Source organism: Nestor notabilis, unplaced genomic scaffold (assembly GCF_000696875.1).
Source record: "Nestor notabilis isolate BGI_N333 unplaced genomic scaffold, ASM69687v1 scaffold2533, whole genome shotgun sequence".
NCBI classification, from domain to species: Eukaryota; Metazoa; Chordata; class Aves; order Psittaciformes; family Psittacidae; genus Nestor; species Nestor notabilis.
Window position 1 is genome coordinate 1 of NW_009922208.1, and position 27,843 is coordinate 27,843.

The 27,843-nt window shown below is 39.3% G+C and overlaps 1 protein-coding gene across 1 annotated transcript; it reads left to right on the plus strand.

Annotated features, from left to right (window-relative positions):
• Positions 1-10: 10 nt before the first annotated feature.
• On the plus strand, positions 11-27,116 carry ZBTB10 (zinc finger and BTB domain containing 10; the record flags this gene model as incomplete). Its single annotated transcript, XM_010011498.1, is given in 8 exon segments — positions 11-133; positions 7,221-8,118; positions 8,162-8,169; positions 8,460-8,469; positions 16,437-16,465; positions 20,882-21,128; positions 23,057-23,232; positions 25,872-27,116. Coding segments are annotated over 8 exon segments (1,797 nt in total), but the record flags the coding sequence as incomplete, so codon positions are not given.
• Between the last annotated feature and the right edge of the window lie 727 nt (positions 27,117-27,843).

Consider the following 27,843-nt stretch of genomic DNA (forward strand, 5'->3'; position numbering starts at 1 on the left):
CATCGCCGGGGGGCCCCTGCCCGGGGGACATGACGAGCTCTGCAAGGGCACCCGCAACTACAAGCGTACCCTGCTCCTGCGGCACCACCTCTCCGCTGAGCATCGCCTCAACGAGCCCGTTAGCCCCGAGCAGGTAGGGTTGGGGCGGGTTGGGCTCGGGGGGAGGTGTTCCTGCGGGGTCCCAGGGAGACGACGGCCTCCCTTTTCGCTTAGGTGGCTGTTTTTGATGCCCATGTGTGTTAACTTACTTAAGTGGCTTCCTGCGTGTGTTTTCCCCGGCGGGCTCGGCACGCTGCGCTGCTGTCGAACGCTGTCCCCGGAGCGGGGGACGAGTCCGCTCTCGGTTTGGGGTGACACTCCCGCGGGGTTTGGGCGGTCACGGCTCTGTCAGCGTTGCCGTTGTGCGGCCCCGGAGCGCGAACTATTGTTTATGGCTGTGCGTGGTTAACATTCCGCGTTCGGAGGGAGCGAGTGCCGTGTTCTTTAGTTTACGTCGCGAAGATAAACCAGCAACGTGGGAAAAAAAGTTGCGTGCGAATAGCAGTGTCGCAGCACTGATTTAAAAACACTCGTTAGGACTTCCTCCTGCGGTACCGGGGAAGGAGGGGGTAGTGTCCGGCTACCGACTGCGTGTGAAACTGGTACTTGGCAGCGTTAAGTTAGAATTACTCTGCTCTTCTTAATGGTGCGATCCGCACGCACTGGTCAGATAACTCTGGGTAGCCAAGATGTTCTTTTTATGAGCAAGAAGTCTGCAATTGCTTGGTGTGTGTTTGAGATGAACATGTGGTTTCCTGAAAGCCATGTTAATATGCCAGTTCTCCTTAATGCTTTAGGACTAGTGAAGCTCTTCACGTACCCCGCTGAACTTAAAATTACTACGTTTCCTGGCTGCTGCTACGAATAAGGCAGGGTTAACTCCAGAACATATGCGGATGAAAAGCTCCTATAGAATACTTGAGCTGAATTGCCAGCATTCTGCAGCCTTTCCTCCTAAGGACGGCTGCACCGCAAAAGTTCCCTCGGATAGCCTAGCTGGCGTTAAACTTGTCAGCTGGCGCAAGCCGATGTGCTTCAGGTTAGGCTAGTACGTGAGCTGTCAGGCTGAACTGGAGTTGTTAGCTGGAATTAACCCTCGATCGGTCTGTTTTTCTCTGTTTAGAATACTCTGTTTTAATTAAAACACCCACCTTGGTTGTACTGCTGTATCTGGAGTCCAAATGTAATGCAGTAGTTAAATAGAGCTTACTGCTTAAGTGCTTTAAGGAGCTCGGGGTACCTTGGACAAGAGCTGCTATTCTAATGTTTGGGTAGGATATCAGGGTGGCAGATAAAATGTTAAGTAAACATATGCTTTCTTAGAGCCAGTTGGAAAAGATATGCAAGTTTTATGTGCAGGACTGCAAGGAAAACCTTACGGAGCATAAATATTAGTTACCAAAAACATTTTTGGATTTGCAAATAAAACACTCGTTCAAGATGAGTAATACTACCTTTTCAGTAAGTGTATCCCTAAGGCAGCTATTGTTACAGACATTTCATGGCAGTAGGTCATTTTATCAGTTTCCTCTAGTCTGGGGTTTGTCTTTTAGACAAAATTGCTTTAAATAACTTGTTTCTAATTTTGAAACTTTCATACTTAGTTTCTTTTACCTCTTAATATCTTTGAAAATAATGTTTTTATTTAATGATTTTGCAGTATATTCCTTACCATCTTGTTGCCTAGTTTCTAACTTTGAGTTGTGAAGGTATGTCCTGTCATAGCGTAGCCTTATGTGTTACTGGATGTGGCTACTTTATGTCACGCTTCAGAAGTTTCTCTCGCTCCCAGTAAGCTACAAATAAATAATAATTAAAAAAAAAAATTGAAACCTATTCCAAACAGTTTTTCTTACTGAACTCGGTAGTTTTTTCTTCCTGTGTTCCTATCCCTAGTCTGTTGTAAGACTGCTAAATGCTGGGAGGTCGGAAGGGGGACAAAGTATTATTGGCTTGTGTGCCACAGTAGCTTAAAAGTTCATGTAAGTATTTATTTGAAGATTAGCCTTTCGTTATTATGGGTATCTTCATAAAAAATGAGCCTCTGCTTTTATACCACTGAGAGTTTAAGAAAAAGTATTTGTAGTAACTGTAATAAATGAAACAGTAGGACAGGTGAGATGCATCAGTGGTTCTTTTGTGCTGTATTAAAGATAAGCTTCTGTGAGGTAGCTGTACAGAGATTGCTGTTTTCAAGTGGAGAACTGCTGGATGCATCCCTGTGCAATTACATTTCAGTTGAAAACTTCTCACAAGGGAAGGGATTGCAGTTTTTCAAGAGTCAGTGTAGTTTTCTTTGTGGTGCAGTTTGAGGTTATACTTGCTTAATCAAAAATCTGATCAAGAATCTCCGTTTCTTTTGGCTTTTATGTTTAGTTTCCATATCCTTTCACACTTCTAATAGTACTTGAATTTCTTGATATGTGTGTTTAAATTAATACCAAAACAATAGACCCATTTTTTCCTTAATGCCATGATACCAGATACCTGAAACAAAAGTAGGTAATTTGTACCCTGACCATATTTCCAACATACATAATGAGGCTGAAAAGCCGTTTAGATTTAATGAAAGTTGGGAGAGATCTTTCAGCCTTTGTGTTAGAGACAACACACATGTATTCTTGACTTGACAAGCTTCAACTGCAGGGCATGTTTAGCAGCTGCTAATAAACATATGGCATAATGCCACTGTTCAAGTGTGAAAAGGAAATTGTAGGTGTTAAGACAGTAAAGCAGTGGGAATTTCTATAGGTCTGTTGGATATTACACTCATGAAGAAATGAGTGATGATTCTGGTTTATTTTTGGGATACATTTAATTTGGAATGCCAAAATACATCACAAGTGGTTGCAGCTGCTATAATTCAAGGGTATTGAGCTGTCAGTTGGTGCCTCTTTTTAAGACAAAAATCTTTACTTATTTTTTCTATTCTAATTTTTAAAATTATCTGGCTCTATTTTAGAGCTTAGCGAAAGATACGATCTGCTTAGAACTACCTATGTTTTTTTAAATAAATAGACTGTTGTGTTGCAAAAATCTTAAGAAACAGACACCTGCTGGGAAATCACTGTAAAAAAAATTCTGTGATGAATTTAGATCTGCAAGATGCAGATTTATTGGCTGATATGGGTTCTTCCTCTCAAAGAAGCTTCTTAAAACGTTTTCTCTCTGGACATAATTTGAAGCTGAGCTTTGGAAATACTGCCAGAAAAGCTTTCTCCAGCCTACCAGGCATGTTGGTTTAAAGCAGAAGCTCTCCAAAAGGAGGAAGGCCTTTGATGTGTTATTTTTTCCATGTGAACTGTAATTGTTTGCTTTTTGTGAGCTGTGATGAATAGAAGTCGTGCTTCAGATGTAGGAATTACGCTGTACTGTTCTAAGTTAACTTCTTGAATTACTCTTAGCAGAGCAAAGAAGTTGAGGAGGAAGTCAGGCCTTCAGAGTAAGGACTGTCGTTTACTGTTTGTTTGATTTTTTTACGTAGTTTTTTTACCACACCTCCAACTACTCGATTGGATGTTAAGCACTTAATGGAACAGTTTGAAATCACTGAGTTTTCTGTGAGCAATGCTAAGGCATGTAAAACAGTAGCAGAGCATCATGTGTGCAGCTGATAGGACCATATTTTGAGATAATTTTCCTCTGTAGCAGCACGTGTTCCTGATAGCTCACTTTTGTTAGAGGATCCATTTTTCAGGCTAAGAATTAATTTAGGGGCATAGGGAACTGCTGTAGAGTAAGGTGTGGTAGCGGGGAAGGGATTACAAAAATGTGGCATAACTACTTTCCATTCCATCTGAGATGGAACCTATGGTTAGATTGGGTTTGCTTCTCTTTTTTTTTTCCTCTCTCGCCCCTCACTGTTCTTGCTCCCAGGGGACAGAGTTATGCTGATGACACAGGCAGAGAAAGAAAAGCAAGTTTCTAGTAGCGGAGTTTTGTCATCTGTTTCTGCTCCTGTTAGCTTTTAGGCAAGTTTAATTAGTGAATTATACATATGAAAGTAATTTATCTTTGAGTGTATTCAGATGAGTTTAACTTAATTGAAAATGAGGACAACATTAGTTTCCTTGAGTGGTCTCTGTTCTGTTAGATGGCTTCTTGATCTCACCTATAGAGGGAAGTTTTTCAGACTTAAAATGCTGTAGATGCCACAAACAAAACTGAAATAGTCCTGATCTTTAGCCTAGATTTCTTACTATTTTTTATTAAAGGATAAGGTAGTTTGGTGTTGAAATAGGAATATTGGGTGGTGATAGTATTCAGTCTGTATTCTGAAAGCACAGTCTAAGCAAATGAAAATACAGTCTAAGCAAATGTCATTGGTTTGTGATTTTCATGAGAAAAACAGTACCCTGATGATGATGCGCCATGAGCACAGCAAAAGTAACAGAAGCTTGAAAATGCACTTTTTTGATCTCCTGTAATTATTTTCTGCACCTTACCTCTTATTGAACTGTATTGTACTTGTTCTGCATAAAGGGGAGAGGCTTAAAGCTCTCCAGGGGACATTGTTTATTTCATTTTTCTCATGGTAGATGTCAATTCTACTTGTCACACTTGCTGTGCAGAGGCTTGATAACAGTTTCATTTCATTTGAGGTGTGGTGTTAGGATTAGCTACTTCCATACCAGTGGGCAAACATTTGTTTCCAGTATTACAGTTAGTTTTAAAAGTCTTTATGTATTCACTTCTGCGAAGCTGTAATACCTATCTCTTTCCACCAACACACCTCCCTCTAGATTGGACATTAGTTGCATAATGTCTCTTATTTTCACTCGGTCTTCTGGTTTTCTTGTAATGAAAACTTCAGTGTTGTGTTTCTGTAGCACTTCTGTGATTTGCAGCTCCTTTTTCCATGCTGGCTTGTTTTCTTGTTAGGAAAACAACATTGTAAAACTCAGTTTCTCTTTTTTGTCAGCTTGACTGGTTACATTCACATGCTCAGTTAAAATGTTATATATCATCTCAATTTTTGAATCAGACATTTGTAAAAAGAAAACGGCTGCAGATTATTTTTAAATTTTATGTGGTGTTTAACACGTTCTCAGAGAACGAAATTGTCAGCTATCATAGTACCTACCTAACATTAATTGTATGAAGTGCAAGTCACTGATGATTGACTTTGACTAGACTGACAACACTGTAGGGTATGATAATTGTATCTTAATCAGATCCAAAGTCAGTGTAATTGGTGTTTTGAAACTACGCACTACTCTGTTGCTGGAGTGACAGGAAGCCAGTCCAGATCGAAAATCTGTTGAGAACTTAGTGATAGACATAGCTGTCACACGTTTGAGGTGTACTCTCTGTTTCAGAGCTCCGATCTGACGGAGTACTTGAGTATGTCAGGAAGTACACAGAAAAAGATTAAGCGAAGGTTGGACAGAGATCTCTTGCCTTTTTTTCACATAAAAAACCTAATTGCTTTTATTTCTACCTCATCTTGTCACTGAAGTGCTTTTCTGAGTAGGGTAGAGATTTGGACACAAATTCAGTGTGATGGCAAAATCAAATTTCTCTGCAGGAGATGTTGAAATGGTACAGTTTCTGTTTTGGTTATGCTGGGTATTATTTGCTGCTGATAGATGTAAGTACCATTTTAGAAGATGTAGTTCCAGCTTCTGTTGTCATCCGAGGGATCCACACTGGCTTTATAACTTGAGGTGAGTATTAACTTAGTGCATGAATTCCTGTGTGATGAAAAGTGACTTTTTATTTTTTAGTGTAGCTGGTTTCTGCCGTAGTCCCAAATTAAGGGTAGTACTTCTCTGCAACATATGTTTTAGCTCCAGTGTAGGTCATGGGCTCATGACAGTGTTAACATTACCTTGTTAATGCTGCTTTCAACCTGTAATGTTGAGGCAGTTGAGTTTTAACGGTATCTTTAGCCCCCAAATCTGTGATTTCCTGTGTTTTAGGAAACGAGACGTGAAAATAGTGATGGATTCTGCAAAGTCTGATCGTCTCTCATCTGAAACCATATTTAAGCCAGCTAGTTTTGTCTTTATTTGCTAGGGAAGAAGAGAGAGTTTTGGAGATCCAGCATAAAACACTGTCATCATTGCTGCTCTTGATGGCAGCATGTGTCAGTCAATGTAAGCATGGTGTCAAACCTGCCAGTCTCTGTCTTCTGCTTTCTCCTAGCTGTTCCTTTGTAGCAGCTCTGAGTTCTCATTGTCTAAACATCAGTTAGAAGTTTTCTAAGTGCTCCAAAATCCAGTTCAGATCTCTTGTTACTTATCAGCCTCTCACTGTCTGAACTAATCTTTCATAAACTGGTAATTTCCTGGTGTTGGATTGTCTGATACTGCTTTTAGCAAAATCTTTAAACCACATTTGATATCGCATCTTAAAAAGGTTGTAGAGAGACAAGTAAGTACATACTGTCTGTGTAATAAGTGTGGTTAAAGGTGTTCCTACTAGGAAGTTTCATTGAAGCTTGATTCAAGAAAATCATAGTTAAATAATGTAAGGGAAACTTAAGTCTTGTTTGGTTACTGCAATATTCTGTCACTTGTCATGTAATATAACTGTTTAATCCTAACCGTGCCACAATTAGAAAATAAAGAATAAATACTTGATTTGTAGAACTGTATAAGAAATATATCTGCTACTATAACTGCTTCAGTGACATGTTTTATTTAAAACATACAAGCCAGATTGGGAGATACAGACCTAACCTTTATGCATTTGTCTTTCATCATGAGAAAAGGTTGAATCATTTGTCAGGGTTCTACTTACTTGTTTAAATGGAGATTTTATAGGGAAGAGCAGGGGATTGGATCTATGAGAAACATCTAGATAAAACTGTAGAAAGAGAGACTCCTGAATCTTTAATGTATGTGGGTTAAGAAAAACAAGTACTTTACATTCAACTAAATCTTCTTACTTTTGGCCGAAATGCCACTTCCTTTGCCCTCAAGGAATTCTGGTTCTGGTTTTGTGTCAAATTTGGGGGTGGAGGGTGCAGAATGAGATTGTGAAACTTAGTTTTCAGAAATGTGGGGGTTTTTTTTAATTATATATCCTGCCTGCCTTTGTGATCAAGAACATAAGTAACAAAAAATCATTTGAATAAAATTATCTTAAGTTTATTTTCATATCCATATTACAGTGTTGGAGGACTAAGGAGAGCATTCATTAAGAGGTAATTATGGCTGTGGTTTCTTTAATTGCAGGAGTCGGAGATGCCGGCAGGACTGAATAATGAAGGATACTGTGATTTTAACAGCAGGCCAAATGAGAACTCTTACTGCTATCAGCTCCTGCAAGAGCTCAACGAGCAGAGGAAGAAAGGCATTCTTTGTGATGTTAATATTGTGGTGAGTGGGAGGGTCTTCAGAGCTCACAAGAACATCCTGGTTGCAGGCAGCCGCTTCTTTAAGACTCTGTATTGCTTTACAAACAAAGAAAGCCGTAACCAAACCACTGTTACCTATTTAGACGTTGTTGCTGTTCAAGGTTTTTCTGTCATCTTGGACTTCTTATATTCTGGTAACCTCGTGCTTACGAGCCAAAATGCCATTGAAGTGATGTCGGTGGCCAGCTACCTTCAGATGACGGAGGTTGTCCAGTCCTGCCGCAACTTCATTAAAGATGCCTTAAACATAAGCATAAAATCAGAAGCTCCAGAGACCGTTGTAGTGGATTACAACAGAAGATCTGTTAGTAGGGATGGTTTGTCTCCAAGGGATCAGAAAGTTGCCAGCTTCTGGGCAACACGAAACCTTACCAACCTGGCAAGTAGCATAAAAACGGAGAATGATGGTTACTCAATTGATGAGGGCCAAATGGAAAGCTACCAAATGAATGACTGCAGTTGGGTCCAGGACAGCTCACCTGAAATGGCTGAGAATGAATCTCAAGGTGAGGGAAAAGTTTTTGTATGGAATGACATGGGTGCACAGGGACAATCGGTTCAAGAGCCTGGAAAAGCAAGAAGGAAAAACCAAACTGCAAAGAGATTTATTTATAATATACCACCTAATACTGAAGAGAACTCGGAAGATTGCTCAGTGTTGCAACCATCAGGCCCATATCCAGAAGAAGATTTGTCATTTATTAAAGAAGAAGCAGGTAAATATTGCTTAATATCAATTGTGTCATTTGAATAAAGTAGATGGCAGTGTAACTTTTATAAGGGTGTGTTGGATAGGATCTTGTAGTTAAGGCAGCACGCCGATCAAGTTACTAAAGCAGTAATCTGCTTTGAACCTGATTCTGTTCCTTAAGGCACAACAGTGTATCTTTGGCTAGAGAAAGAAATGGCACTCCTGTGCCATGCAGTATGTTACATGGTGTTTGCATGCTTGGGTTGGGGATCATTACCAGCAGTAGGAACTAGAATTCTTACGTTTACATTTAACCTGTAGCCGCTATTAGGCACAAAATTGAGGCGTGAGACCTGGTGGCTGAAGATGTTAGCTGGTTGCACAGAGAGAAAGGGTCTTTATAATTTCCTTCCTACGCTAGCGAAAGATTCTGTACATAGGGACTTCCAACTCCATCAAGTTGTGCTGGAAAATAGCTACATTGGACAGGATTGTGCAAGATTTATGGTTTTTTAAAAAATGTTCCACTGCTCAAAATGTGTACAGGTTTGACCAGGTGATCCTTGAGGTACGTTCTGACCTGGTATTCTGTGATTCTTCTGGTGATTTCCCTCATCTGAGCATCACACACAAACAGAAGTCAAGTTTTTATTGCTGTTTATTGTAGGGTATGTGGGAAACTACAAAGTGGAGCAGTCCTGGCTAGTGTAATAGAAACTTTTAAAGCAAACTTGTGAACCAGATTGGAAAGAGATGCCACAATGACATATAGTAGCATATCTGTTTGTTGAACTATTGTTTAGTCAAATCCAGAGAGTGAATTCATAGGATTCTTTCTTTTTCCTGTAAGGATCTATGGTTAAGATAAATGCTAGAATAAGATTAAATATTTGTTTTCTAAACAGATACAGTTAACAGAAAGAATTATAAGCAGGCTGTTCACAGTGTAATTGGGATTTGGGGCAATATAATTAAGTTCAGGTTTTTATTTTTTAGATTATTATTATACTGCATGAATAGTTGAAGTATGTATTTGAAGTGCTGCCATTTACCTGTTTCACTTTTAGATGAATTGACAGTTCTGAAAACTTACTGCAGTAGGAGTCATAGGTGGATTTGAGACATAGCTGGAACCAAGTTCTTTAGATGTCTGTTTGACAAGCTTTTTAAAACATATACCCCCTTCAAACATCAAGGCACTGTAGGTATCCTCTGCTTTCCAGGGTCAAGGGGTAGAATTGAGAGGGAAATAAAAACCAAAAAAATAAAGCACTCGCACCTGTGGGTATAGAGTATTTCTGGATATTTTTGTGTTCCAGTGGCAAAACAGATTTGAAAGCAACCCGAGTTCTGGGAGGGTTCAGGAACCTCTGATTTATTTTGGTGGAAGGAAGGGTGGCTGTAGTTTCTTCCTGTACCCCCAGAATTGCTCAAAAACAAGGGTGAAATAAATCCTTTCAGGAGTGGCAGGGATAAGCCATTTCTCTTGGGGCCCTGCAGTGCCTCTACCCGTGCTGGTGCAGTTGCCCATTCACGTTGCTGACACTGCCAAGGTGCAAGCAGGCAACAGCCTAAGAGGAGCAGCCGGGTGGAGGGCACGTGGCTATTCCACTCTCTGCAGTACCCTACAGTGTATATGCACGAGCACCACAGTGGCTTGTGACAACATAGAGCAATGCAGACAGGAGCTATGGATGCGAGCATCCGGCATGTGAGCAGAAGCCAGTACAAGATGCATCTGTATAGTTAGCAAGTAGTGTGTCACAACAGGGAGCAGCTCTGGAGAAGAGAAGCAGCTGTGCTGAGGAGCTAACATTCATTCTGCAGTTGCTTCAGGGGTTTGCTTATCTCTGGTCTTCATCTCTGAACTCAGTGGGTAGCTCTGTGTTAGCTTTGCAGTTCAGCTGGGGAGTGTGCACTTCTGGAGTGAGTTTCCTGATTTTCTCATACCGTCTAAGCTTTTTTAAGATTGCACAGTGTTTCTTCTGGCTGGAATAGAATAGAAGCTGCCTTTCAGAAACATGCTTATTGTGTGCCAGCTACTAATAGGCCTTGGATCCACAGCTAGGTTAGATCTAGCCTTAACTAAAGCACCTTTAGACATTGAGTCCACAGCACCCACACAGCAGATCCGCCTATGCTGTGCTATACTACTTGCTAATACAAGCTTAGTTGCAATGGCATGAAAAAGGGCAGCAGAAGGACTGGAGCAGGAGCTGAGGACCTGTACATTAACTGCACGAACATCAATTTCTGACACGATTTAGCATGTGTGGTTGTGGGGTAGATCTCAGCCTCTCTGTGTTGGAAATACCACAGATATTATGTCTACTAAATGATGTCCCCCGCAACAGAATTAAATGCTTGTTTGCATTCTGCATAATTTGAGTATGTGCTGTGGAGCTTTCTTGAAGAAATAATAGAGAATACAGAGTACAGTAATGGTTGAGCTTAATTTAACCATTTAATCCTTGTTCAGTTCTTTCTGACAGAAGCACCAAGGTTTCCAGTAGGTCGATGTGCTTAAACAGTTAAGTTACAAAATACATCCATGCAACATCGTGATGAAAAGAGCTGTACTAGAGGCCAGGGACACACTGAATTTGAGCTGTGGTGTCTGTCCAAAACCATTGAAAGTTCTGTGATTGCAGGGGGAGTTCATTTTATTGTGTCAACTAATGATCTCCTTGGTACTCTGGAGCACAACATAAGTGGTCCCAAGTAAAAAATTACATCTCCTGTCAGTGTTAGAGCTATTTTTGGAAGCTGTATCTAGTATTTTTTGTAAGACCTTTACTTTTATGAAGTTCTTATGTACATGCACGTTGTTTAAAACAAGAGGAGATACTGGAAGTTGGCCTTGGTATAGCTTAACTTTCACCCATAGTTTCTGCTCCAGCATTCAGTGTTCTTTCTCCTACATTCTGGCTAATTTTTTCTTTGCTCTGTGGGTAGATTCTACCCTTAAACACTCTGCTTTCAGTTGTTCCCTCTATGCCCAAGAAAAGGTGGAAGAGGGAGGAGTAGAGAACTGGAAGAATGACAAGAATGAGTTGTAGAGTAACCTGCAGGTTATATGGTAACTTTTTAGTTGTGGATTAAATTTCTTGTGGAGATGAAAAGCTACCAAATATAATAGGAACTGGGAGTTAAAAATGCGTGAGAAGATGTCTTCTGGAAGAGATAAAAGACAATGCTGTGAGAAGAAGAAGAAGAAGAAGAAAAAAAAGAAAAAAGCATAGCAAATTCTTAGGATGAAAACTAAAGAGTTCACTTTCTCTTTGGTTGATAAAAGGGAAAGAATGAGCTGCTTCTGTTGTGCTTTGTCATGGGCTGATGGGGATAACCAACACCGGCTGTGGTTATGAGATGTCTTGTTACATGCAAAGTGAGTTGCTGTGTCCTTGATTATGGTTTTGCGTTGTCTGGTGGTTTTGTGAGAAAAACCATAGATACGGCAGTAGGGAAGCCTATCTAAGAACACTCTTCTTGCTACAAAATTTTACCCCAGAAGTCCCTACCTTGAATTCTATAGTAGATGGACTTTCCAGTTGGGTACTGCTAGGTAAGTATTAGATAGTCAACAATAAAAGCTTTCTGAACTGTCTGCTACCCCTCTTGTCCCAGTAGAACATGTTTTACTGCTTCTTACCAAATGTGAGTTTTCCTACAGGTATCCATAATGAAATGTCAGTTACTCCTTCTTCTTACCCTGTTGCTACCAGTGAGTTTATATTTAACACCTTCTCCGTAAAAGTAGCACTTTAGTGAGCTTGAAAAAACTCCATGAAGTTGAGATGGATTTTAAATTGTATGTACTGGCTTACTTCAGTTATCTACTCTTACTGAAGCTTTCAAGCCTTTCTCCAGTTTTAGTTACGTAATTACAATAGCCATGTCTCTTCAAGCTGAATGTTATTATCTATCCTGCTATTTTCCCTTCCCTTGCAGTTGATAATCTGCTAAGAAATGTCTTTCTTGTTTAGAGCTGTGGTGCATCCTGCAATTAACCATTTACCATGGTGAAAACAACAGTGCAGTCAGTCAGCATCTCTTGATTTCCAGATCATAAAAACTCAGTGATTTTAATTCATCATATTCTTAATGTCCGTTCAGAGTTGGTTTTTTTATAAATTTTTATCACTTCTTGAATTTGTTCTTCATTTGGGTCTGGTTTTTGGAATGCAAGTGTCCTGTCCACAGGCTTTGAAACACAGTTGTGAAGCATTGCTTATGCTTTCCAGAACTGACAAAGGAGTATGTAATATCCCAACAGCTTTACAAAGCTACCACTGGATTACTTCTTACCATGATTTTCAGGCTAGATAATGCTGTATCATACATTGTGGTGGGGGTGAGGGAAAGGATAGCACGGCCAGGATGAAAATAGCTCTTCTGTGGAACAAGAGGATTCCTGAATGTTTTTTTAGGGGTTCTTAAGGATTTTAATTCAGCTTATTATAGAAGCAGCTACTTTTCAGAAGGATTCAAGCAGCAGCTAAACCTGCTTTCAAAAAATGTAGTTCTGGTCACAGTTTTGGTCATGACATGAGGGAGCAGCATAACATATCTAGGCAAGCAAGGTAAATGGGTTGGGGTAGGTTATATCTAGGCAAGCAAGGTAAATGGGTTGGGGTAGGTTATATCTAGGCAAGCAAGGTAAATGGGTTGGGGTAGGTTATATGGTATCTACAGACCTTTTGTACCTGACAAACCTCTTTTTGTCTCTGCGCAAGTGAAGTGCAGGCAATACATTGGCTTTGTCAATCTGAGGTGCTGATTTGATTTTTCTACTAACTCATAAATGAGATGATGATGATGACAGCAACTCCATGAAGAAAACCAGGGCCTGTGTATCTTCATGATTAATTTGGGGGCATAACTCCAGGCACAGAAGTTAGCTGTGCTATTTCTTCAGCTAGCTTCCCTTCTGCATCTTAAAGATGGAGCTCAGTAAGTCAAATCTAATTAATTTTTTATCATGTTGAGCAGTGAGATGTTTCAAATCCTTTTGGATTGTAGGTGATTTTCAGAGTAGTGTGGAGCTTTTTTTTTTTTTTTAATACTATTATGAAAATTAATCTATAACTTCCTTTAAAAGCTTTTTTCCCAGATAGTAATTACCCTAGGAAATAAAGTCTTGTATTTATCCACAGCCCCTTTATCTCCTGCATGCTTGTCTTCACATATCTATCCATTCCCATATGATACTTATGAAGCTAATGTCCACTAAAGAATGTTTTTAAAATACTCTTTATGCTTCACTGATATGGTACAGAAAACCAATGTTAGATATCTTACTTAACCTGTAGGTTTTCTGTGTTAGTAGGCCAATTCAGTTACACTACCATGACTCTTCTGAGAGTACTCCTAAGCTAGAGTGATGTTATCACGAAAGAGTTTATACAAGTATAAATTGATGAGTTCAGTTACTCTGGGGCTTACAAGTCTTAGTGTGTTTTGAGGGGTTGGTTTTTTTTCTTGTTTTAAATTTGAGGGAAGGAATAGGTCATCCTCGGTATTGGTAGCTGGGTAGAATAGGTTTTAAGTGGCATGTAACTTGACTAGACGACTTCAGCTTCTTTTTTTCAGGTTCTCTTTTGTTGCTGAGTTGTTTTGCTTGCTGCCCAACCATTTATTCTCTGTGCACATTCTGGAATTACTGTGTACAGAATTTGTAGTTATTTTTGGGGTGGAGGAGAGAGGTAGGCAGCATTTCTTACTTGTGCTTCTTTCTGACAGGTATCAGTAAATACATCCAACCAGAAATGTGCTCAGTGTAGAAAGTTATGTCAGATGTAGAATACTATAGCATAGCAAGCTTACACTGTGTGTTTACCCTAAAGCTCACTGTAGTACTTGCAGTACATGTATGCTGGTAGGAGTACAGCTATAGCAGCCAATTACACATTTGCTTGCTTGTGACTTGAGTTGATCCCTTTTCTTTAGGATGTAATGTTGCATGTTACTTTGTGATGAGAGCATGACACCAGTCTGACTAGCTTATTTTCTCAGGTATTCCCAGATCTTATTATGCAGAGTTCTCAAGGAAGTATCTGGGATTGTTTTTAGTTAGGCTGGTTGGTTGGTTTTTGGGTTGGTTGGCTTGGTTTTGGAAGGTTTGGGTTTTTTTCTTTATTTTGGTATTTTTACAGGTTTGTGCCTCTGTCTTGTACCTGACTTTTTGTCAAAGCCCAGTGTAAAGACAAAATCCCTTAGAATTCCTGGACAAAGTTAGGCTTTAGCAAAACAAGTCTGGAATAAATGCTGCTGAGATACCAGTTCAACACAAGGGGTTTGGTCAGTTATGATACTGCTTCTAAGACTGTCTGTGATTACAGAAACTAAGATGAAGATCTCCTTAGCATTTCCTTTCACTGTCTTAGCATAAAAAGTTGTTTGGATTGAAGTGGTCCCTAAATAGCAATGGTATCTCTGCTTATCTATATATGCAAATATATATACATAAAAATTCAAATGAAAACCATATCTGTTCTTGGTGTACTTGTCTCAACTACAGTGACATCAGTGGTCTTCAGTTGTGATGCTTTTGTATTTCTTGTCCTTCAAGCTAACATTTAGTTCTTCAAGAAAATATGTTTATAAGCTAGAACAGGTAGCTGATAGAATGGTAGCAACAGCAGTTCTCTACTGCTGATGCAGAAAGGAAGTAATGGCTTTACTGTGTAGAAAACCCTTGTATTAGGGCTAAGATGAAAATAAACTTAATTTTTCTTTTCTCATTTCTTAATGGGAGAAACCAACAGCTTTGAGGACAAATTAAACTTGTTTCTTTGGATTTGTTCTGTAGTCACTCTTCGAAGAGTTAGAAAAGGAATATGAACAGAACATAATACCGAAACATTTCATTTGGTTGTCAAAGTATCTAGAGTGGTTGTTGGTGGCATTTTTTTTTTTTTTTTTTTTTTTTTTTTTTTTTTTTTTTTTTTTGTTAGTAAAACCAGGGTATTCTGTATTGAAGGATCTTAATCCTAAATGCCAGTCAGTCTTTAGGAGTTTCAACACGCCTTTCATGTGTATTATCTCCTTGAAAGTCCTACTTATATTAACACTTAACTTGAGGTACATCCTTCAGTTGACCTGTTGGCAGTGTTCATGATCTGGCCCTTGAGCTCACAGCTTAGTCCAGATGTTTATGAATGAATTTATTTTCTTGACAGTAAAGCCAAGAAGAGCTGTTTTCCTGAAAACAGCTGGGTCTCATACTGTTTAGTATCTTCAGCAATTGGGATAGTAGTACAGAAGACACTGTCTGCAAGTTTTGCAGGTGACATCAAATTGGTGGGAAAGGTTGATATGCTGGAGGGCAGGGCTGGGTCAGATGGACCTCAACAATCTGTAGGAATTGGTCAAATGGAGTCCCCAAGATGCCATGCAGAGACGGATGTGAAGTCTTGCATCTGGAGGTAATGACTTAGTGCATCGGTACAGGCTGAGTGCTATGTAGTAACTCTGTCAAAAAGAGTGATAGGGTCCTTATGGACAGCAAGCTGAACATAGTCAGTACTACATCCTAAGAGCGGTGAAGGCTAGCCTCACGGTGGTGGTATTAGCAAGAACATAGCCCACAGATTGCGGGAATACTCCTGTACTCGGGACTGGCAGGACCACATTTGAAATCCTGTGCCCAGGTTAGAGCAGCCCAGTACATGCTGGCAAGCTGGAAGGAGTCCAGTGGAGGGGCACTAATGTGGTTAGGGGGATGGAGAACATGTCAAGAACATGAGGAACTAGATTTGTTTAGTATGGAAGAAGTTGAGGGATCTACCTGCTGTCTTCTACCACCTTAAGGGGATTAAAGAGCGAATGAACGCAGCTGCTTTTCAGGGGTACACAGTGAAAGGGCAGGAGTCAGTTGTCACAAGTTGAAGCTAAGGAAATTTCAGTTGTGTATGAAGAAAGCTGTTGGCTATGAGAATGGTTGTGTTGGAGCAGATTGTTTAGAGCGTTTATGGAATCTCCCATCCTTGTAGATATTTAGATCTTGGCAAGGTCCAAAGCAACATACAATCCAGCTTTGAAGTTAGCCCTGCTGTGAGCAGGAGGTTGAAACTAGGTGACCTTCATAGGTCCCTTCGGAACTAAGTTTTTGTTTGAGTCTGATAGTTCCTGAAGAACAATAAGTCCCCCATAAATAAATGTCCTGGATGAGGAAAACACTTACTATCTTGTGTTTCACTGATTTAGCCTTTGTGGGGAAGAGAGAAACAAAATAGCTTTCTAATGTGAATGGCACCCCTTTCTCAGGAAGGAGTTTTTCAGGGAATAAATGACAACTAAGTGGATGGTATATTTGGCATTAATTTGATGGTTATCTGGCAGGGTTAGATGGTGATAGATCTGCCTCCATAGTCAAGGCAATAAACCATTTTATTTTTTATTTCCCCATGAATGAGAAATAATAAAAATCAAGAGCAATTTGGATCGGTATGTAAGATTGCATTGGCCAAACGTCTTTGAGCCCTCTGTTGCAAGAGGCAGTTGAGAAGTAATATGCTTTGACCCCTTATCAGAAGCAAGGTTAAAGCTGTGAGTAGTACTCTGGGAACAAATAGAGTACAATATATTTTCTTTCCCCCACCTTCCCAGTATGTCTGTCTCTGTAGTGCTGTTTTTTCTGTCATGTTACCTAACATAAGCAACAAATCTAGCTCTCTAATAGCAGTCCAGATTGTATCAGTAGATTACCACTGCTCTCTTCACAATCCTTGGGAGCTATGGCCTGATCGCTTATCCTGTCTACTTTCTGTCTTTTTTTAATTGATCTGGATGAGCAGACAGTGCCAGAAAACCTGGTGGGAAATAGTAGTATTCCCTTTTGTTTTCTTTTGTTGCTGTTTTTAGTATTAATGTGTATAAAGAAAGCAGAGGTTAAGTTCTTCAGACAACTGTATCCAATGTGAATTTTTGTATCTCCTCTCTCAGTGCACCCTAGGTCCATATCTTTTTCTGTAATGACCTGTTCAATGGCTTCTGTCATTGATCTTCTTGTCATTCTCCTTGATCATCCCCTACTCAGTAATGTCTCCTTTTCTTCCCCAAAAATCTGTGTATTTCTGGTTACAGAAAGAGAACAAAACCTATTGAACTAAAGATGTCTCTGCTCAGATGTGTTCTTTCTGGTGGTACTCCCCTACTTGGCTTCAAAACTGAAAATCGGTGTGTCTCACTTCTGGTTATCCTTTTTCCTGAGAACAAGCACATACAGAGCATAAAATCCTTTCCTAAAGTTTGTTAGTTGTGTAAAAAGCCTACACAACCACTTCTTTGTATTTCAGACTGCCTTTATCTCTTCTCAAATGGACATCTTGAGAATTTTAGTGCTGATAGTTAATTAGCTTATTTGTGTCCTGGTTTGGTTTTATTATTTTGGGTTGGTTGGTTAGAGGGTTTTTGTTTGGTTGGCTTTGGGGGATTATGGGGAGAGGTGTTTGGGTTTTTGGTTTTTAAGATCAGGTTACTGACAAACCTTTTGCCCATGCAGGGTAGAAGAATGGGAAGATGTTGGAAGTCTAATTTACATTTGAATTATGAACTTGCACCTCTTTTAGGACTCAAACTGTAAAAAGTTATCCTTGGATCAGAGAAAAATTGTGGTCAGATGACCTGGTCAGGACGTACAGAACATTATTGCTTCTAATTACCCTCTGTTGTTTTCTGGTTTGGTTTTGGTTTTGTTGGAGATGTTTTTTAAGATCTTTCTCGTTGCTGTCTGTACTTCCCCCTTTGCCCCCCCTCCCCCAGTCTATCAGTACAACAGCGTATGCAGTTGTTTTCAGTCTCCTACCAAAGCCATCTGACAGGAACAGTCTTGCAAGCAGATTTCAGGGGGCAGTAGCTTGGGTGGGAGGAGGAATGGGAGAAGATGTTACAAGCCACAGAGGTCTGTAGCATCTTATGGTTGGCTGAGCTACAGCCAGAAGCTGTAGCTTCTCACTACAGGGTGTGTATCCACTTGGGAAGACTATTGGGCGCTGGGTATTGCACTTCCACTTCCCAGTCTATATGTAATTCATGTCCTTCCTATATGTATGAGCCATTAGGCATTAAAAGTGCCGTGTTGTTTTGCTTTGGACACATTATATGTGCACTTAATCTAGAAAGCAGATTTTCTAGGTCAACGAATTATTCTAAGAATAAGCATTAGGTTTAGTTATGATCTACTTAGTCCTGTACTGTGCAGAGACTGACAGTCTGTAGCAACCTCTTATCTCTTGTGGTATCTGTGCTGGTGTTCTTTCATGTTATAGCAGGTTTTCTTTTCAAATTGGAGGTAGAAAGATTTAGTAGCTATTATCTGCACTACAGCTCTGAAGTCTCTTTGGCTCTATGCCGAGTCTTATGCAAAGATCTAGACCTGTGCGGGGATTTGAGCTCCTAACTTCCCTCAGACTTCAATACCAGCTGTGAGCATGAATGTTCCTAATGAAATTAAATCTGTGTTCTCTTAAATCCAGAAGAACTGTCAAAGTGACAGTGTTGTAAATGTGCTCAGCTCGGCACAACTCTCACTTACGGTCGATCTTTGATGTATGCTTGTTTTGAAATAATCTGTGTGATATTTGCTACACGCAGCATATACAATGACATCTGTGAGCAGTAAAGGCTTGGTCTGTTGGTCATACAGATAATTCCTTCCGTAAGAGAGGTGTGTGTGATTAAAATATTTTGATCATCGATCTTCCACTGGTCAACTGAAGACAGAACAGTTCTATTAGAGGGGAAAAACCTATAAAGAGAATGTCTAATATTTAAAACAGATTATAGAGTGTGTTTGCTTTTTATTTTGTTTGGTTTTTTCCTGCCAATTCCTAAAGCCTGCTTTAATTTGTAGGCTTTTAGCCTTGAAGTCATCTTTGCTCTTGCCCTGACTGTACATTACTGCTTTCTCACTAATCCTTTCTTGTGTGTTACAGAAGGAAGTTTGACTCTTCACCTCAAAGGAATGTGTAGTTGGCATGTCTATAGGGTATCTGTGTTCTATTCCTTGAGCTGCTGTGCAATGCCTTTGCTGGAGTCAGTAGCTCCAAGTTAGTGTAAGGAGTTCTTGCCTCTTTTGGACATAACAGCTATTAGAGTAAATTATTTAAAAAAAAAACCAAAAAAATATTTTCCTCACAACTTTTTTTCTTAAAGGAGAGGGAGATTTATTCCCTTCTCCTCACCCTTCTGTGTTTCTACACTGAAATAGCTAGGTGTGTGAGCTAAAATAGTGGGATTTCTCTTCCTTCGTCCACTTAAGCTCTGCTTTTTAAAAGCTCCAGTGGAATACCTAGTTTGGAAGTAATGTTTCAGCCATTCAGTCATTTGCCATTGTCTAACAGATAGGATAGAATTATAAACTTCCTATTTGTTAATTGATATCCTTTTGAACCGCTGTCTTATGTTGCAGATGAACCCACTACTGCCAGGTGTAACTCTGCCTGAGCAGTAAATGAAACTACTGTATGTGTCTAATGCTGTGAGGGTTTGCAATCTGTACTTTTTTTTTCCAGTAGAACTGTAAGTTGGGAGGCAGTGTTTCAATATGCAGCTTACCATGAGCTGCATGTAGTGTACACTAAGAGAATTTCCTTTCCCAGGAAAATCCTTAGGATGAGAAGTATAGGGACAAAGTCTTTGGACTATTAAAATGTACGGTCTCAGACTTGAAGATGAAAATATATCTATTTGTTATGAAGCCCTTCTCAAGACTTCTCACATAGGTAACATTGGGAACCCAGTGTGAGGACCCGAGCACCACGCAAACAAATGAAAGGAAATCTGCCAGTTTCCACTGCAGTCTGTTTGTTTTAACGACTGTGTGCCTGTGAGGAAAGTAATGGAGTTACGAGTTCATGTTTTCCAACAAACTTCTGTCTGGGAGATGGGGGAGGAGGGGAAGAACGATTTGCACTCTTGTCAGAAGTCTTTGCCCCTCAAATATGATTTTGTCAAATGCCTAGTGTAGCTTTCTTGTGAACTACTTATAGTTCTCTTGTGAACTACTTATAGTTCTCTTGTGATGTGTAGTAGTGATTCCATGTTCACTCATGCAGTTCCTCCCTGTTACAAAAGTATAGGATTAAATGAGCAAGGATCTCTTTAAGGCATTGTTCACTTCTGACTGATTCTGTTCTTTTTAAATTGGGGAAAAAAGCTATGAAGACCATGCAAACTGCATGAGTACCTTGTCTAAAGACCAAACGTAAATATGCAAACTAGTCTTTTAAGCTGGTATATTATGAGTAATTGCGGTCTCTTGTATTGATGTGGTTACAGAGTAATGGAGATGGTTATTCAAAAAAGGGTTTAGACATAGCTGTAGGATACTTCATACAAATAAAGGTACTTTAAAGCACTTCATATACCACTGAGATATTTTAAGGCAATAAAGAAAATCACACCTCCATTTGAAAATGTTTACTTTATCTAGACTGCCTGTGGTAGACCAGATGAAGTCACTGCACAAAGCAGTTGTGAAGAGCATCCAATGGAAAACTTTTTAGCCCTGTCATGATGATAGTGAAGGAATAAATAACCTTACCATAGAAGTTCCTGTAGTATGAAAAAGGCTTTGAATTTTTCTCAGGATGGGGAGGAGAAATTACGCTGTTCGGAGTAGTTCAAAGGTCTCATTTAATTGAAATTAGGAATACAGTTATTTCTTCACTTCAGTATTGAAAATCATGTGGAAAAAATACTATAATTACTATTTTAAGCTTTGAAACTTTGTTGTCACAATTTAAAAAGGATATGTATTTTGCTAAAAAAACATGACTGATTAGAACCTAGGAAGCTAAAGTAAGACCCTGTTTGTAATAGGTACTTCAAGTGACTTCAAGTATGGACTGATGCCGGGTACTTCAAGTGACTTCAAGTACGGACTGCTGCCGGGTACTTCAAGTGACTTCAAGTATGGACTGTTGCCGGGTACTTCAAGTGACTTCAAGTATGGACTGTTGCCGGGTACTTCAAGTGACTTCAAGTATGGACTGCTGCCAGAGTCTTGGCCAAAAGAAGCTTGGGAAAATGGCAAGTATATCTGATGGAGAGGAGCTTGATTTTTTGCCTCTGATAGGGGTTCTTTATCTTCTGTGTCACTGCTGGTAATATTTGATTAATTTGTTGAGAGATTTATAAGATCAAGTGCCTACATCATTATCTTCACTTCATTTGCCTTTTTGGATCATGTAAATACGAGTACTTCCTTGGAGGGAGGAGAATTCAGATGTATGGAGAAGTAAAAACAGAACATGATTTGTATCAGCTTTTGTGCCTGAATATGAAGATACATAAGGTCTTTAATGATCTGGTAGCTTCCCCCCTCCCTTTCCCTTAGTAAGCTAACTATAGATAAATGGGCTTTAAATTGAACACTTTGAAGATACAAAGTTAAATATAATTTTAAAAGTAGATCTCTGAGCATACTTCCTGCTATTAAAAATAAAAATTTAATTGCTGTAAAGGTTTTGAATTCAGTGCAGCCATAACTAAAGCCCTCTTCAGCCAAACCTGATTACATCATCTACCCTTTCACCATTTGCGTGCCTTTATTAAGAGTTCAGGCAAGCAATTATCTGTAGTTATTTTTCTGTCTGGAAACATACCAAAAACACAACCAGGTCTAAAATAATTATTGCTAGATCCTTAAAATATATAGTCTTCACTGAAGAGAGGATCTTGAGGACTGGGCAATAGTAATGCCTACATCTCTATAACTTTGTGCTATTACTGGGATGTGGTTTATGGTTTACTCTAAATATTTTCGTTTTTACAGTGGCAGAAGTTGGGTCGTAAGGAGGTGAAACTCACTAGCAGGCGAGGGATTAGACCTTGGCTTTTAGGCAGTCTGCCTGGTCTTAAACTGTTAAATTTCCATATATCCTACAGCCCTCAGTCTGCCTGTCTGTCATACCCCTGTTGATGTGCGTAAGAGTGCAGTTAAAAATGTTGATGAACTTCTTTTTCTTCGTGGAAGCATGTGACATTATGTTGACATGCAGCTTGCATGAGTGCTCTGATACACCAAAACAAACTTTTTAATATTAGCAAAACTTAGCTTCCATGTTATGGTGGATTTTGAAGCTGGGAGGCAGCATCTTGGATATAGGTGTACAGGCACATAACACACAATTAGTTTTTCCTTCTTCCTGTCAGCATGAACATTAGAAACTCTTATGCATATAATCATATAGCCTTAGCCAGTGCTTTTTGGATGCTTCTAAAAATCCAAATGCACGTCTCCTTTCAGTAAGCTATGTTGTCCTTGGTCCAAGGATATGAAAACAGCTCTCTTCCATCACAGGGAAGAAGTAGGACATTGCTACTTCCAGAAATGTTTTCTGCTCTCTTTATTTTCATTACTGTTAAGCCAAAATAGACTTTAGGTAGAGAACAGCTAAGATGTGAATCAGTAACTTCCCTTTTTAGCTATTTCAGAATTACGCTACTTCTTACTCTCCTTCTTCTTTTGTCAGTATTCATTCTTGCTTAGTTATACTTTCTTTTTTCATTTACTTGTAGATCTTGGCAGGCAGCTCCTGCACATAATTCTAAAGAGAATGTTTGGGAGAGGAGATTGAAACTGTGTAAATGCCACAGAGCTAGAGGGTTTCTAATCCAGCATACAGTGTTTCCTGTATAAGTGACTTCCAGAAAATGGAATACTGCTACCTTGTAGCTAACTTATATAAGACTTCTTTCCAAAGAATTGATCTGTATTTGTGTAGTAAAAATTCCCTGGTTACAACTAGGTATTTTCCTAGCAAGATCATACATGCAGGACCCACCAGTATTTGTGGTTGCTGCAGGTGGACAGTGTTGTGATTTGGCTGATGAAAAGTCGTGTGGGTGCTTTGTTGTTTTGGCACGTGTTTATTTTTGTGCACCAGACAGAACATACTGACTTTTTTGTTTTAGTGTTTCTTCATCTTTTCTCCTGATGGCTTATTATCTTGTAGGCGATTCCTCTGCTTTAATCATGAACAAGTTGAAGTGTCCACACTGTAATTATGTAGCCAAATACAGAAGAACACTAAAGAGACACTTGCTCATTCACACAGGCGTGAGATCTTTCAGTTGTGACATCTGTGGGAAGCTGTTTACTCGAAGAGAGCACGTAAAGAGACATTCCTTGGTAGGTAACCTCAAGTGTGTGTGTATATGTATGCACATGGACAAATGGGTTTTACAAATGTTACAAATGTTTTGGAAGCTGGAAGAAACACTGTTCTCCAATATGGCATAATGTAAGTTGTTTTATCTTAATCTAAAATGGCTGAAGATAAAAATCTCTTTGTGTTAATTACACCTCTAGTATTCTATCTAAATGGGAAATGTAGTATCAATTAAGAGTCAGAATTCTGATAAAGACGTGATAAAGAGATGCAGAATATTTACTCTGTGGATAATGAAAGGGAATTTTGGCTTAGTGTTACTGCAGTAGAATAGCACATCTTGTTCTATAATGCTGCATCAGCATTTTCTGTGAGGACACTCTGTTAATCAGCAATTGCAGCTTAGCTTGGAGTAGTTCTGAAATACGTATTTCACAGCTGGACAAAGCTATAGTATAGTGTCTGCTTTAAGATGTAGGAAAGAATGATAAGTACCTGAGATGCAAAAAGTAAATATCCTCCTGACTTGCCTTCTGCCAAAATCAGCAGTTGAGCTTAACACTGTCCTGTGCATGTTGCATAACTTGGGATTTGACTTGAGTACTGTTTATTTGAGGATCCAGAGAAAGTATTATCTGCCTTGGGGGTTGTGCAGGTACTTGGTATCTTTGGATGCTTTGTATCTTTGTAGGAAACTAACACTTCATTATGATTTTTAAAGTATAAAATCCAAGGTGTGTTTCAGGGGAGTAATAAAAGCAAGATCATATTGGTGGAGAGAGGGTAGTAATATTTCTCCAAGCTGTAATTTTAAAAACCCTCATTTTGCAGATACTCCATGCATGGAATTGGGTAAATTGCACTTCTCCATTTTGGTAGCTTTCCTCAGTCCTTTGAGAATCAGTGGGTCACCTTGCTCCCTCATGAAGGTGTTCCATAAGCTTCCATAGTGTCCTCACAACTGGCTTTTTGTTCTTCAGCAAGTAGGAAGTAGTGGTGGTGAGCTTCCAAATTTTAATGCAGATGCAGAAAGACTTTTGGTGCAAGTCTTCCTCACTTTATTTATTAGCTTTTGCTATCATGAAATGGACTTTCTGTTAGCCAGTAATATTACTAAAAGTAAATAATAACCTGAGTCATATCAGGATATAATTCTAGAATATACTTGTAAGACCACTGTAATAATCTTAAGTATTCCTTAAACTGCTGTACAGGTAGGAAAGGCATGTATTAACAGCTCCTATGTAAATTTTAGAACCAGCATCTTTTTTACATTCAGTGGGGCTTCTCTCATCGTAGATACACATCTTTCCGCCCTGCTACTGCTGCCTTTCTTCACCAGGTGGTATGGGAGGAGGAAGGCTTAGGTGCCTGAAGGGAGAAGAATACCTATGTCTGAAGGACATTTCATTGTGTAGCGTGCATAGATGACTGCAGTGATGGAGGTGGCGATGGTATGGGGAGGGTAGGTCATCATCTCCTTATTGGTGGTGCAGCAGCTACTTTACTTCTTGCTTTGTGGCTCACCACAGATAATAGCAACAGTGGGTAGCAGTCAGTGTACTAGGAGGTGTAGAGTGGGACTTGAGGTTTCTGTCCTGCAGTTTCTGACCAGGTCTTGTAGCTTAAGACTTTTCTCTCCAGGAAAGGAGATGGAGTCAGGCAGAGTGAAAGCAGCTACAGAGTAAGCTTTCTACAGCCCTGTGCTTTCACTGAAGTGTACTCTCCCTGCTGGAGCTGGAACACCTTCTTCCTCACCCCCCTTCAAGAGACACCTTAAACATTCTGCTTTGTGTGAAACATTATCATAACAAGTCTGGAGGCTGAGGAAAACCCATATCTGTACAGAGTACACATCAGGACTAAAGTAACTATTTGTATCTTGACCCTGGGGTTTTCTTTCCCCCTCATCTGGGTGGTAATTTCTGTTTTATCTAAAATGGCAACTTTTTCAATGTGACCTCAAATAAAACATTTAAGCACATAGTTGTAGTCTGTTGCGGGGACACCTGATAGAAGAAAGAAGTCAATTTTTTTATTTTCCAAGATGATAACTGTTATCTATGTCTGGTGAATTCAGTCAGTTGCACAAGTAACACCCAAGTTCAAAATTAAAATTTGAGTTTAGTCAAGTTAGTCAACAGCAGCTTTCTAATTTTACATACAACCTCACACTAAATACAGGACATAAAATTAACCAGAGAAACCTGGAAAGGTGATGCTGGGTCTGGTTATTTTGGGAGGGAGGTGTCTTGGAAGAAGGATCTTGCTCTTTGAATTCACACAGAATTTATTAACTCCTGTTTGTTTTTAACGTTTCTAGGACTTAAAATTGTAAAAGCAATTTTCTAGGTGAGAGATGACCCTGTGCAACATAAGTGCTAGCACTGTTCTCACTGGCTTTGAGTCTTGTTCTATACAGTGAATAGTCGTTAAATGAGCACCCAGTTGCTTGTGAACCAGGCAGCTATAGCTCCTGGAGTCAAAATGGAACTCTAGTAGTACTTCTCTCTCCCTAAACAGTGTTGGGTATCTTTTGGAAGAGTTCAAAAAATGAATTTTTTTTTTATTAGCAATTACTTGTATTAATGGTTTTCTAGTCCTGTATACCAGTGCAACCTGATGTGCGTATTTTCAGATGTTAATTTCTCTTCCATAGGTGCATAAAAAGGATAAAAAGTATAAATGTATGGTGTGTAAGAAGATTTTCATGCTAGCAGCCAGTGTTGGAATAAGACATGGATCACGACGTTATGGCGTTTGTGTAGACTGTGCAGATAAATCTCAACCTGGAGGGCAGGAGGGAGCAGACCAGGTGCAGGACACAGATTTCCCTAGGGATGAAGAATACGAAGAAAATGAAGTGGGAGAAGGTGATGAGGAGCTTGGTGATGATGTAGAAGAACAGAATGACCAGTCTCGATGGGATGAATCTGCGGAAGTTTGTATGCCTTTAGATGACTGACAGAGCATATGACTTCAGGGTGCCACAGATGGACACTGTACGGATTGACTATTTGAATTTTTGGATTGAAGGCTTGCGAAATATGGTACAGGCTGGATGGTAGTTATGTTGCTGTGAAAAACGTAGGGTCAAAGCCTTATAGCAAAAAAGGATTATTAATTTTTTTATTATATTTGCACAGGACTGTACAGCATACAACCATTTGGTTGAATTATACAGAGTCCTCACATCTACAGTCAGTTATCAAAAGAAAAATGTATTTTTTATTATTTATAGGATATAGCTACTTGGGTCCTATTCAGACATAGTAGTAACTGTACTTATGTTACACATTCATGTATCTGTTAACATGAATGAAGAAAATTGCAACTTGGTATGGAAATACAAAGACAGCTTTCCCAAATCTACTCTTACTTTGTCAGTGAACCGGAGAATCTAATTTGGGCTAGTGGCTCTTGTTTCCACAAGCATGTCTTTGCCATACAAACCTTACCTCTCCCATATGCTGATAGATGAAAGCCAATCATTTAAATATGCAGCACAGATAATGCCAACACCGTATTGAAATAGGGTGTCGAAACTTGTGGCTCTATGTTGGCAGGTGGTATAGGTGATAAGCACTGGAAAAGCTAACAATGGCATTAATTTAGTGTCTGTTTCTTCAGTTTTGAGTTTTCAAGAAGGTTGTTACTGATTTGTCATTTCCAAAATGGTTTTGCAGAAGAAATGACCAATAATGGAAATAAACTGATCAGAGCATGGGTAACTCTTCTGCCACTTAGTCAAAAGAGATAGTCATGCTAAAAGGTATCTGATGTAATAATGTTTCCTTCCTGCTCTAAGGCCCCCTTTCTCTCAGACTTCTTGACTTCCCTGGTGTATACCTCAGTCCCATAGAATAAAAACACAAGAAATGGAGAAAGTGTCATATTAAACAACTTTTTGGTTGATAATTTCTTACTTGTCCGGTTTTTGGCTAGTTTGTGATGTGAATTGGACACTAGGCTGTTGTGCCCATCGTTCGTCATTAAAATGAACACAGACTTTTTTATTCTTTTGTACTTAATGGGGTTGTTGCTAGTGTTTAATGTAAACCAGTTACATTTAACTTGTTAACTTAATTTGCTGCAATTATTTTTTTGTTAAGAAAAACAAAAAGTCCAAAGCAAAATAATGCTCTTCGAGATTCTACTTTTCAGGATATCTCCCTACATTCTTTATTTCAAATTTTCTAGGAGGCTTTGAAACTTGAATTTCTGTAGCCATGTGGATATTGTTTTTTTCCCTAAGCTTCTACTACTGTACCAATGATTTTGGCCTCTTTTAAAGGGAGGGGAGGGCATTACACCTTCATCTTCAACTCCTCTGTGTTGTCTAGCCTAAGGCAAATGAAATCAGGCTGTCATTGGAACAATGCATCTGATGTGCTATTATGTCACAACAGTAAATACGCAGAGCATTTATCATGACACATAGCTAGGCCAGTGTGACAGTACTGTATAAAAACCAATTGAGGGTCACCATATTTTTCAGCTTTGTTTAATTTTAAAATGAGTATATTTTTTCCTATTTTATATCAAGTAACTAAATTATGGATGACTTTGAACTACGCTTTGACGGACAGAATCTTAATGGTGCTCCATCTGAACACAGTTAGTATGTATTT